Genomic DNA, 14,060 nt, shown 5'->3' with positions numbered 1-14,060 from the left:
TTTTCCCCCTTCCACTCCCCCATGGTCTCCTGTTAAGTTTCTCAGTATCCACATAAGAGTGAAAACATATGGTATCTTTCTCTGTATGACTTATTTCACTTAGCATAACACTCCAGTTCCATCCACGTTGCCACAAAAGGCCATATATGTTTCTGTATTTTTCAGTATTTTTTCCTATGCTGCTTTTTGGATATTTTATATTGGCCTGTCTTTCATTCATTAATCCTGTATTCCTTTATATCTACTAAGTCATAAACTACCTTAATAGCTTTTAATTTCAGATATTATATTTTTCTGTTCTGTAATGAGTTTCTATTTTAAATGTCAATTCTCTGGTGAAATTCTCTTTTGTTTTCTCTATTCTTTTTTTAAAAAATTTTAAAAATGTTTTTATTTATTTTTGAGACAGAGAGAGACACAACATAAGCAGAGGAGGGGAAGAGAGAGAGGGAGACTCAGAAGCTGAAGCAGGCTCCAGGCTCCGAGCTGTCAGCACAGAGCCTGACGCAGGGCTCGAACTCACAGAGTGTGAGATCATGACCTGAGCTGAAGTCGGACACTTAACCGACTGAGACACCCAGGTGCCCCTATTTTCTCTATTCTTTACAATCTATTAGTCATACTTATTTTAACATCATTGTCAGTAAATTCTAGTATCTGTTTGTATTGTCTGTTTTTTCTCTAGGTTTTTTTCATGTCAACCAGTTTTTTGTATGTCTTCCTAGTAGTTTTTTTATTGAATTCTCATTATTTATGTAAAAAGCTGTCCAGGATCCAGATGATATTATCTTTTTCCAAAAAGAGTTCACCTTTTCCCATTAACTTGAATCATGTAAAATCCAATTTCCTTAATCCAAACAGGCACTGTAATTAGTCAAGCTGCTTTGCAGTCCTAATAACACCTAACCCTCCAGCATTACCAGTTCAGAACTTAGTGTATTGTCCACAGTCCCTTCCCATGGCAGTTTCTAAACCCTAATCTTGATGCATCAAGACTATCAAAAGTGCACTCTGCAATTCAGAGATTTTTTTTTTTTTACTTAGGTTTTTAGTCTTCTAAAAGACTAAATGGAATGTCCCTGAGTTTGACAAGTATCCTGAGGGGAAAACTGGCCTTGAGCTTGAATCTTCCAGTCTGCGGAAGGCTAATGAATGTGCTCTACCCCTAGCAAGAGCCTTTTGTCTGTTCTAAGACAAATTTCCTCAGGGCAAATCAACTGTAGAAGTCAGTTCACAACTAGAGGATTCTCCTTTTCAGAAATCTTAGCCCTTTCTGTTCTTATTATAACACCTGCTGTCTGTTGCTTCAAACAGATAATTTCTGAATTTTAATAAGTTTTTGTGGTTGTTTCTGCTGTTAGATAATACATCCAGTCTACCTGTAAGCAGAAGTCCACCAAATAAGTGTATAACTTTTAACCTCAGGCTTTTTAAAATCTGTATTTTGTAACTTCAGTAGTAAAGGAAGAGGGGTCCTTAAAGTGGTTGTAAAGTCCTATACAATGCCTTCAGTAAAATTTCTGCCCCCAAAACAGCATATGTTAAACTGACTATATGCTGTGCCTAAAAACAGTAAAGTAACTGTAAAAGATGTATGTATAAGATAGAAGTTAGCTGAACCTATTGTGGTAATCATTTCACAATATGTGTAATTCAAAGCATCATGCTGTACACCTTAAATTTACAGTGCTGTAAATTATTTATCCATGAAAATTATTAATATTATTAATAATGAAATTATTTCTCAATTATTTATCAATAACACTGGGAAAAGTATGCACTTATAACAGAAACATGTGAGAAACATAGAATTGAAATGAACAATGTTATCAAGATATTTGGCCTCCATTCTTTATTTTTGTTTTGCAACAATAGAACTGGCCAATTTTTCATTATGTAGGCATTTGTGCAAGTTATTTGGATCATATTTACTACTAAATTGTAATGACTGATTTTCAAAGTCTGGTGTAAGGAATGACCTATGCTTTATGGTAAAGAATGATCTGTGCTTTATGAATACATACAGAAATCCATAAAATAATATACAAAATAATTCACAAATTTACCTACAAATTCATAAAGGTGGGTTCTGGGTGTTTATTTAGCCAGTCTCATTTGGGCAATTATACAATTAGGAATTTCGTGACATAAACAAAAAGACAGAGAGAGAGAGAGAGAGAGAGAGAGAGACAGTCAACTTGGATTTTCATAATGGTGAAATACACTGGTGAAAGCTTCAGTCAGATTTCTTGTCACCATACATAAAGCTATTCATATAATAGCTAATCAGTAGTTGTTAAAGTTGACTACCAAATTTATGTCCATATATACTTGTGCTTAATTTTGTTCTCATTTTTATTGCTTTCTCATTTCAATTTTTAGACTGGATGAACGCTAAAAGTTATGTTTCAAGAATAACTTAACCAGTAATTCCCCTTTTTATGTCACTTTACCCTTAGAGAAAAAAGTCATTCAAGGTTAATAAGTACAAGTAATTAAATTCCAGTAGAATGACCCATGAGATTTAAAAATTTTTAGACTATGAAACAGACTCTTTAATTGCTCACATTGTACCAAAAGTTCAACTAAGAGGTCTTATACTTATATCCATATAAATTTAGTTGGAAACCACATGATCAGCTTACTAGGCTTACTGAACACAACATAAAACAATGACACTTAAGATAAGTTCATTCTTATTTAATTTCTATTTCTGTTCTTATTGTCCAAAATGGCAAAATAATGCTTATTCCTTACAATGAAAGTTTAACATAAAACTGATAAATTGAAATAAAATACCTCAAAGCTACATTGAAGAGAAGATAACTTGGACATCAAAGGTAAATAATTATTTGGTTGATAACGGATGTTCATGTCTGCAAAGTAATTTAAAGTGAAAATCTTGTACCAGCCAATAATCAAACCTGAATAGGATAAGAGAAACTCAGAAGAAATTCTTTCTTTTGAAAGGTGAGGAGAAGCTGCAGGAAAACCAAAAGAAATATACATTATACTTGAACTTTTATTTACAGAGGAAAAGGAAGGACAAGGAAGTAATGATGCCTTTCCTGTTTTGCATCCTTTGAAAGGATCTAAGGTGTATTTAAGGTTCTGAAATAGTTATAAAGGATTTTACCAAGTAGTGACTTAGTTTTGTTTAGTGAACCTGACACCAAATTATAGAAGATTTTCTCTTCAATTATTTATGAGAATAATTTTTAAAATTTATTATTAGTATTTATGGAATACATACAGTGTACCATGTAAGTATCGATCAAATACATTTTTTAAATTCTAGCATACATGGTGTGCACAACAGAAAGTCACAATTTTAGTGTATTAATATTTTAATGGAAGTGCATGTTTATGTACAATCTGAGATAAACAAATAAGTTATATGCTTATGGTTATTCAGGAAGGAGCCTGGAGAGCAATGAACAAAGCCTAGGTATTTCAAACACTCTACAGATAAAGTTAACGGTAAAGACGAACACCACAAATATAGAGAAATGCATAATTACATAAAAGCTTTAAGACATTAAGAAGTTGATTTAAATAAAATTTCTTCTTATGCTACTTGAGTAATTTATAGTTATGGAAAGATTAATCACCAAGAGAAGGTCAAATATGGAGAATATACATACTTAATCAGTTAACTAAAAATGCCAAGTCCAATGAATATTAATAAAAGGAGAAAAATTTGGCACAATCAGGGACACGCATAGGTTGGAATAGAGGTGTACATATTTAGACAACAAATTTTTTTTAAAAGAAAGGTGTTGCAATGGGAGTTAGGTTGACCAAAATTAAGGAGAGGCTGACTTAACCAAATACAATCCTTAACTGAATACAAAGCTATTCCTGCAGTTGGGGTTTTCTTTTATTTCTCTCTCAGTGTCTTCAACCAAGAGGTTGGGAAATACCGGCTTCAGGAATTTGAACTCACCAGTCCTAGGGTCTCCCGTCAGACACACCTCGTACTGGTAGCTCTGGGACAGCGTCCCCGTGCCGCTGACGTCCACCAGGTGGCCCGGAAAGTGGCCCTCGGGCCCCGAGAAGCGACCCGCAGACGCCGCCCGGCTCCGCCTGCACAGCCGCACCGCCACGAACACCAGCACCGAGAACAGGAAGAGCGACGACACGGACGCCAAGGCGACGACCAAGTAGACGGTGAGCGGGTCGGCCCGCGCCTCGGCCGCCGCCACCTCCGGGAGCGGCAGGTAGGGCTGCGAGAAGCCGTCCACCAGCAGCACGTGCAGCGTGACGCTGGCCGAGCGCGGCGGCTCGCCATTGTCCTTGACCAGCACCACCAGCCTGTGCTTGACGGCGTCGCGCTCGCTCAGCAGCCGGGCCGTGCGCACCTCGCCGTTGTGCGCCCACACGCCGAACAGCGCGGGCTCCGTGGCCTTGAGCAGCTGGTACGACAGCCAGGCGTTCTGGCCCGAGTCGCCGTCCACCGCCACCACCTTGGTCACCAGGTAGCCCGCCTCGGCCGCCCTGGGCACCAGCTCGGTGCAGGGCGCAGAGCCGTTCTGCGGCGGGTACAGCACGAAGGGCGCGTTGTCGTTGTCGTCCAGCACCAGCACGCGCACCCGCGCCTGGCTGCTGAGCGCGGGCGAGCCGCGGTCGGCCGCGCGCACGCCGAACTCGAACGCCTGCAGCGCCTCGTAATCCAGGGACCTGAGCGCGAACAGCTGCCCGTTGTCCGCGTTGATGGACACCAGGGAGGCCAGGGGCAGCTGCGGGTCCGCGGGCGGCAGCAGCGAGTAGGTGACCTGCGCGTTGGCGCCCGAGTCCCTGTCCGTGGCGCTCACGCTGCCGATGTGCAGGGCGGGGCTGTTGTTCTCGCGGACGCGAAGGGTGTAGGTGGTTTGGCTGAAGGCGGGGGCGTTGTCGTTGACGTCGGAGACTGTCACAGTTATGTTGTGCTGCGTTTTCAGCCTGGGGGTCCCCAAGTCAGTGACGGTGATAGTGATGTTGTATTCGGCTCTGCTCTCTCTGTCGAGGGGACTCTCCGTTACCAGCGTGTAGAAATTCTTGAAAGTCGGTTTTAGAAGGAACGGCAAATTATCTGGAATAGAGCAAATCATCTTTCCATTGTCTCCAGAGTCTCTATCTCGAATTCTGAAGATAGACACTACAGTCTCAGGAGCATTTTCTGGGATGGAGTTGGTGAGTGAAGATATTGTAAGCTCAGGGGCATTGTCGTTCACATCCACCACGTGTATGACTACAGTGCCTTTTCCAGAAAGGCCTCCGCCATCTATGGCCTCAATTTCTACGTGGTAAGATTTAATGTGTTCAAAATCCAATTTCTTTGTCAGTCGGATTTCTCCTGTGACTTCATTAATTGAGAAAGTTTGTTTAATTTCATCTGATGCTTGGAAAAAGCCGTAGGAAACACTCCCGAAGTTTCCAGAATCTATATCTTTAGCTGAGACACTAAGTACTGGGGAATCTAGGGAGCTGTTTTCCAAGACCTGTACTTCATATGGGGTGTGCACAAACTCTGGAGCATTGTCATTGACGTCTGTGATCAGGATTCGCACCGTGATGGTGCCAGACTTAGGTGGAGATCCACCATCCAGTGCTATGAGGGTTAAGCTGAACGCAGGCTGCTCCTCTCGATCCAGCGCTTTGTCCTGCACCAAATCTGGGTATTTCTTGGCCTCACTATGATTTCGAGTTAGAACATGAAAATAAGAATTGGGGCTGATAGTGTACTTTTGAAGGCCATTGCTACCCACATCCAAATCCTGAGCTAATTTCAACGGAAACAGAGTCCCTGGCTGGCTGTTCTCCGGTATTTTCAAGAGCATTTCCCCAGTCGGGAATACTGGGGAGTGGTCATTTATGTCCTGGATTGATAATTCTCCTTCAAAAAATTGCACCGGCGTTTCCAGCAACACTTGGAAATGCAGTACACACGGTTCAACAGAGCCACATAGTTCTTCCCGGTCTATTTTCTCCCTCAAAAGCAAATCTCCAGTCTGACGATCCAGTTGCAAGCGCTGCTTGTCATCGTCAGACACCACCCGGGCTGACCTAGCGGTCAGTTCCCCAATTCCCAGGCCCAGATCTTTGGCCAGATGGGCTATAAAGGAGCCACTCTCTGTTTCTTCTATCACAGAATAACGAATAGGCTCAGGGCAAGCCTGGGACAAGAACACCATCAAAATAAAGGCCACCACTTGCCTGTTTGGTTGAATTCTCTCTGGCGTCTTCATGTTGGAGTCCGGGCGCTTACATCCAAACCTTCCTAGCAACCACAAAAAAAACTGGAGATACTAAATTCTGGTTTCTTGTTTGGTAGAATCCTCATAAAGTTGCCTTTAATCTTAAATTCGTTTATCCCAGCCCAAACTCGCTGGTAACCCAGTATGGCTGGCAAAGCTTCTTCCGTGTATTTGATTCCTTTTTGCAACAAAGGAATACGGAGCTTTTTACAGCTCTTTATTCACACTCTTAGCCTGCAGCGCCACCCTGCGTCTTGATTGGGAAATTAATATTTTCAAGTCAAAGCATATTTTGTTAAGGGTCCAAATGTAAACTATTTTTAAGGTGTATATAACTTTTACAAACCTTGTTATTCCATCCAATTGCATAATATATAAGGTTACTTCATTATATTGCATGAGCTAGAGTAATTGTGAGCACAAAGCAGGAGGATACCCTGATCTCCCCACATTCTAATCAGTGTAACTTCAAAGAATTCCATTTTCCCTTTGCATAATCTAACCAGGGGAGATAAATTGTCATAAAATTATAATTCATAATTGTTACATTTGTTTATTTCCAAGTATGGAGGAATTAATGATGATGCAAAAGCTTGTTAAGGTGTTCTGCATCACAAGGTCTCAGGGAGACTATTTTTCAAAGGAAAGTTTCTATGTCGCTACACTGGTACAAATAGTAATATAGTTGAATGAAGAGGCATCTTGATTTGTTATGAATCCTTTTACAGTGTGAACCCACATTAAATTCAGAAGGAATAAAAAAGTATTAGAATTTGATTCTATTCTCTCCAAGTAATAGACTTGGAGAGTAAATGAAAGGGGTTTTACCGATAAGGAAACTGAAGGGTATAGGATTTGATTACTCTACTTGACTATTAGCAGGATAATATAAAGACAAAATCAAGTGAATAAAAATCATAATATTTTGTTAAGATAAAGGGTTTAAGTTTAAGCTTACTTTGTTAGATAGATATCTATGTTTTATGTTTGCTTCTTAGCACATTCATCCTTTGTATCCCAGATACTATATTCTTCAACCAACTCACTGCGGGGTGGGGGGTGGATAGGAAATCTTGATTTAAAACATTTTAATCTGTGAACAAAGGGTGCCTCAGGCCTTGTCTATTCATATATCATAAAGAGAAGAAACGTATTTATAAAATGGGTTCCAGCACAGTGTGCAGCTATTGTAATTGCCCTGATACAGTAAGTTAACTGAGATACAGTTAACCAGTTTGTTGGTTACAATTAGTATATTAAGTGGAGTGCCATTTATCTTGGCACATACGGGATTTCCCCTCCTTAAATACCCTGTCATTTTATTTAATTACTTAATTAACTTAATAAATTATAATTCATGTAGAATGAGTTATTTTAAAAGCATTATAATCTTAGATTCTGTTAGTGACAGAAAGTATTATAAAAATATTTTTGGGGGCACCTTGGTTAAGTGTCTGACACTTGATTTTGGCTCAGGTGGTGATTCGATTTGGGAGCTCAAGCCCCGCATTGGGCTCTGCACTGTGAGTGCAGAGCCTGCTTGGGATTCTCTCTCTCTGTCTCCACTTCTCCCTTGTTCGTGCTCGCTCTCTCTCTGTCTCTCTCTCAAAAATAAATAAACCTAAAAAATATTTTTGAAAGAAGCCTGGATTATGGTGATCATTAAAAAATATCAGTTGAATAAATAAATTAATCCACTCTAATGATCATGTTTCTATATGTGTAAGATTATTGCCAGATCATATATGCAGCCATGAACATGTCTGAAAATAAATACAGAATTCTCAGAGATGAGAGTATAGTACATGCTAAGTACTATTCAATTAAATTTACTTTGAGTCTAGTTCTATTAATGAATTCCTATAAGAGATACAGCATTGGCAATAATAACATTAATACACTTTAGAATTCTTTTACATTTAAGGCAAATCAGAGGAGATACAATATATATATGATCATTAAGTGAAATAAATACTGAAAAGAATAAAAAGCAAGAATATTATTTTAGATATAAATGGAAAACAAATATCCTGGGCAAAACAAAGAGCAAATTGTATACGATATCATAATGAAGTTCTAGTTAGATTCAAATTAAAGTGTTCAGAACAAATCTCAAACTATATTTCATTTGCTTATTCCTATTTGTTGACATTCAAACAGTGTTGCAAACCAGCTCTTTTCAGTTCCTTTTGTCAATCCAAAGCAAATGAAATCTAGATAATATTAACACAAATGTGTCTCTATATGCCATTCTATGTAATACTCTAAGCAATTACATATATTAATTCATTTGATCTCCCAACAACCTTATGAGGTGGACACTCTTATCATCTGCATTTTATAGATGAAGAAATTTAGGTTTAAATAACCTACCCATAATCACACATCATATGAAATGGCAGAGCTGGGATTCAAACTGTTGTTTGTGTGTGGCTCCAGAATCTATTCTCTTATCTACATAAGTGGAATTGGAGAAGTGGGCAACTTTTTAGATAATGTAGATCCAAATTTAAGTCTTGGGTACATAGACGTCATAGGTGAGATATATTTATGTTCAAGTTTGTAGTTAACCTAAGATGACCATCTTCAAGATGGTCTGTCTTCCTTTAGAGTTAGAAACCAGCAAAAAGAGGTGCTTACAAAACTTAGGAATTGGAGGGGAAACTAATAGTGCTTTGTTGTGACCATTAATTAGGTAAAAAATAAAAATTAAGAATGACATATTTAATGAATTCCCTATAGCCTTAATTATTGGAGAAAAAGATATCTATGTATGCTCTTTTGAAATGTTACTAGTATGTGAAGGTAAAATCAAGAAAGATGGCCTAAAAGGACTGTCTAACGTATTACATCATAGATTATTCCCCCCAAATAAACTGCTAAATTTAAAAACAGACTATTATATTTTCCCTGCATGGAGGAGGATTTAATGATATAAATAATGATCACCCAAAAAACCATTCTATTCCAGTCAGGAAAGTTGCATTATCCATTCTGAAGGATTCATACAACAATTTACACAACTTTTGCAGGACCTGAAATATGACATTTAAAGTATTTTTTCCATTTTGAGTATACAAAGAGAGAGAGAATAGTTTTAATATCTCCCTGGTAAAATATAGGCAAAAACTTTAAATTTCATTGAAGAAAAGCTAAAAATCATTTTAAAGGTATTTGAATACAAGTAGATGGAAAATTCAAAATGCAAAATCCATACTCTGAAGTTTTGAATACTCTCACTTGTTTTAAAAAAACAGTAAGAATTTTTTCAAACTTCATGATGACTTGAGGGCTGTTTTTAAGGGGGAAAGTAGAAGGAGTTTGAACATTAATTGTTGAGAGAAAGAGAAATTAATTGGTGAAACAGGTATTAGATTTTAATTAGTATTTTTAGTTCCTTAAATTGCACTTTAATATTATTTCAAAATATTAAACTAACATTAATAATTGGTTAATATTGATGGTTTGTGGATTTTGTAAGAAAGTCTTATAAATTTTTGAGATTTGTTTCTACTAGATAGATAAATTAGATACCTCAGGCTTGCCATTTGAGTGAAATAACTATAAAGCAAACAATACAGCTCACTGGTGAAAGCAAACTAAAATTATTATTAATATGAGCTAAAATTCCAAACTAAATCTATAAGATATTTTAATCACATGTATTGAAATGCAAATTTAGAAAGGAGATATTTGAATAATGAGAATTTGGCTTGAGAAATTTATGATGTAATCTAAGACAATTTCTAATAATTCCTTGTAGGACATACTAAATAAAGAGATTATATGTTCAATGTATCAAAAATTTCAAACATCTAATGTCTGCCTCACAATACATCTTTAAACTCAGGAAGTATGAGTCTTCCAAATCTGTTGTTCTTTTTCAAAGACTTTTTGGCTATTCTGGGTCCCCTATATTTCCATATGAATTTTAAGGTCAATTTGCCAATTTCCAAAAAAAAACAAAACAAAACAAAACAAAACAAATCTGGCTGGGATATTGATAGGGATTGCATTGAACCTGTAGACCAATTTGACAATTTGGGAGGTATCATCATTTCAACAATGTCAAGTCTTCCAGTCCATGAACACTTTCCATTTATTTAAGTCAGCTTTAATTTCTTTCAGTGATGCTTTGTTGTGTACAAGTCTTGCACTTATTTTGTTAAATTTGTTCCTAAGCATTTTATTCTTTTTGATGCTATCATTAATGGAATTGTTTTCTTCATTTCCTTTTTGGATTGTCCAATGCTAGTGTATAGAAATACAATTGATTTTTGTACGTTGATCTTGTATCCTCCAACCTTTCTGAACTCATTTATTAATTTTAGTAACTTTTGTGGATTCCTGAGGATTTTCTTTAGGCAAGATCATGTCATCCACAAATATGCTTTTACTTCTTTTCAATCCGAATGATTTTCTTTTTCTCATCTAATTGCCCTGGCTAGATTTCCAGTACAATATTAAATAGAAGCAGGGAGAAGGGGCATTCTTGTTCATTTCTCATCTTTCACCATTAAATATGAAGTTGGCTGTGGGTTTTTATAATTGCCCATTATCAGGTTGAGGACATTTCCTATTCTTACTAATTTGTTAAGTGTTTTTATCATGAAAAGGTGTTAGACTTTGTAAAGTGCTTTTTCTGTCTAAATTGAGATGATTGTATGGCTTTTCCCTTTTTGTTAATATGGTATATTTTATTGACTGATTTTCATATGTTAAACCAGCTTTTGATTTCTGGGATAAATTCCACTTGGCTGTGGTGTTTAATCCCTTTCATATGTTGCTGGAGTCAGGTTGCTAATATTTGGGTGAGAATTTTTGCATCTATATTCGTAAGGGATAATGGCATAGAGTTTTCTTTTCTTGTGTTATCTTTGCCTGCATTTAACATCAGAATAATATGGGCCTCACAGAATGAATTGGGAAGTGGTCCCTGCTCCTCTTTTTAAAATCAGGTTTGTGACGGACTGGTGTTAATTTTTTAAACATTCAATAGAATTCTAGTCCTGGGACTTTCTTTGTGTAAATTTTTTTAAAAATATTATTATTTTTTTTTAAGTTTATTTATTTTGAGAGAGACAGAGAGAGTGCAGGGGAGGGACAGAGAGACAGGGAGAGAGAGAGTCCCAAGTAGGCTCCATGCTGTCAGTTCAGAGCCTGACACCTGGCACAAACTCAGAAACCATGAGATCATGACCTGAACCAAAATCAAGAGATGGATGCTTAACCAACTGAGCCACCCAGGAGCCCCTGGAAAGTTTTTTGATTACTTATTAAACCTTCTTGAATAGGAAAACATTCAAGATGAAAAAATTCACTTCCCCAGAGATAAATTTAGGCAAAACAAATCTGAAAATGACAATAGAGAACACAATTTTAATTTTTGATAAACGCTAAATTATTCTAGAAGTTGAGTTTCTCATCAAAGCTCTTCCTCATAGACAGCCCATATTATCTGGAGCCAAATGACTTTAGAAATCTGAACCCATATGTCTCTGATATTCTGGTCAGAAACCTCTCACATTAATAGTTCTGCAACTAAGTCCCAATGATGTTGATATCCCCCAAATACTCAAAAAATGGCCTTATGAGAAGTAGTCCACTGAAGGTTCCCTGTTAGTCCTCCACAACAGGAGCAGAAAACCGAGAGTGGAAGATGGCTGAGTCAACTCAGTGATCAAGAGGATAGAGAACCTGTCAGCTGAGTAGACTTATGTGGAGGTTCAGGGAATGACAGGTCAGGCTGGGATAGGTCCTAGACCATGTCAAATGGAGGTGGCTTATAGTCCTTAATAACAGCAACAGCTTGTGCCTGGCTGTGCCTGTCACTTAGGAGCCTAGTAGTTATGCTTCAGTGCTCCATACTTCGACATGTAAACATCAAGTACTCTGAAGCTTTGAATCATTGATAAAATAGTCCTGAGTTTTAACTCAAGTTACATCCAGGTTACCACCTTGTTTTATGTGGCACCAGCTCAATGCATAATATAAGATAGTTTTGCAGCAAGTTTTTCTGGCCATCCAGCAAGTATGTGTGTCATCCAGGACTACCATGTGCAGCAGTGTCATATATATGAATAAAGACTATGATTTTTTTTCCTGTAGGTAAACCCTATGTATCAATTACTTCAGCTACAACTTGACTTTCCTCAAAATCAGTTTGTTTACTCTGAAGATTGAAAAGTAAAAAATGTCTCCATTAGCTCCCAAGTCTACAGCTTAACAGACACCAAGATAAACAAGAGGCAGAGGGTGATAGTCCCTGCGATTTTGCCTCATGGAGCAAATGCAGAGTAGGACCACCTACTCTGTAGTAGGGAGAGCAGGACCAAATCAAACACATCATTAGGTGTTGGTCTCAAACTTCTGTGTCTGACAAAGTTGAGCTAAGCTTCTTAATTAAGGCTTGGGTTTGTAGAACCTGCGACTGGAACCACCGTGAGACTCCTCTTTCCTCCCTTCAATAAGGCTACCAAAACCAGTACTGGTGTGAGTGAAACCTCCAGTAGGAGAGGAGTGATCAGTAAAGTATCACCAAGCATATGAGGAAGACTAACAGTGTGAAAAATGCACTCAACAGATAAAAGAATGTATACATAACAAACACAGATTCAGAACAATATGGAAAGAACTTAAGAGTAAAAGACATTTAATGTCCTCAAACAAAAAATAAGTTGTAAATAAAGAACAAGCTGTTATGAAAACTTATCAAATGTTAATTTTGAAAAGATTATTGGGTGAATCTCAGGCTGAGACCGAGAAAGTACCAGAACATCGGGATAAAGGTAAAAAATCTAAAACAGAGCAAAGAAGGGGCTCTTGGCTGGCTCAGTTGGTAGAGCATGTGACTTTGATCTTGGGGTATGAGCTTAAGCCCCATAGTGGGAATAGAGATTACTTTAAAAAAATAAAATAAAGAAGTTTACAGATAAAAAATGGCAACTATACTGAGTTCATACTTTTAATCAATAGTGTTGAATACCAAAGAACAGAAGGAAAATGAGTTTAGATTTAAATATCTATGTTCAACCAAACTATTGGCTAAGAAGAGAACTATTAGACATAAAAGTATAGATTTCTAGCTTTAAAATATACAGCAAGCTACCCTAAGAAGCAAGTATAAATAGAGAATAAAGGTAGTGACATGTACAGAAAACCTTGCATTTAAAAAAAAAAGTCCTCATTTACAAGGAAGCCATATTTAAGGATTAAGAAAGAGTTCTAAAAAGTATGGTAACTTACTTCATTAGTTTTAATGAGTGATACTTGAATATAGTTTAGTTTTTTAACCTACATAAAAGTTTTAAATTCATTGTCATTTCTTTGCTTTTAAGTGTTAAAAACTAGATTGTGAATGTCAAGGAAATATTTATTTATGAATTTATGTTTTCAGAGAGGTAAAAGAATGTACACTATCTAGAATTACATTTTGAAAATACATTAATGACTGGCTACTTTAAAGTTTATTCAAAGACTTTCAGATCTTGCAAATTTCACTTAATTTTTATACCACGAGGACTAACCAGAGTTCAAGAGAATAATCGATTAGAGGCTAGTGAATTTAAATACAGATTTCAGGAAGTTAATTTGGTAAACAGAAGGTCTGGGAAGTTGACAGTGCTTTTATAAATTACTTTTATTTCATTTCTTCTTTATTGCTGAAATCAAAGATGTGAGCAAGTGCATCTGGAACCCAACTGGAGATCAGTACATTGTTTTACAATTCTCTGAGTTTCCAGAAATCCCCACACAAGTGAAGGAAGACACCTAAATAATATATTGGTTCTATGGAAATTGGCATTATCAATCCCCAGCCCTTTC

At 37.1% G+C, this 14,060-nt stretch overlaps 1 protein-coding gene across 1 annotated transcript; it reads right to left on the bottom strand.

Moving 5' to 3' along the window:
* Nucleotides 1–2,077: 2,077 nt before the first annotated feature.
* On the bottom strand, nt 2,078–7,696 carry PCDHB4 (protocadherin beta 4). The gene has a single exon (XM_043589591.1). It carries the CDS (start codon nt 6,225–6,227, stop codon nt 3,840–3,842), a length of 2,388 nt encoding a protein of 795 aa, XP_043445526.1. The 5' UTR covers nt 6,228–7,696; the 3' UTR covers nt 2,078–3,839.
* Nucleotides 7,697–14,060: the final 6,364 nt, after the last annotated feature.

Source organism: Prionailurus bengalensis, chromosome A1 (genome assembly GCF_016509475.1).
Source record: "Prionailurus bengalensis isolate Pbe53 chromosome A1, Fcat_Pben_1.1_paternal_pri, whole genome shotgun sequence".
NCBI classification, from domain to species: Eukaryota; Metazoa; Chordata; class Mammalia; order Carnivora; family Felidae; genus Prionailurus; species Prionailurus bengalensis.
The sequence above is the reverse complement of the archived record's forward strand: the minus strand, read 5'-3'. Positions and strand labels throughout refer to the sequence as shown.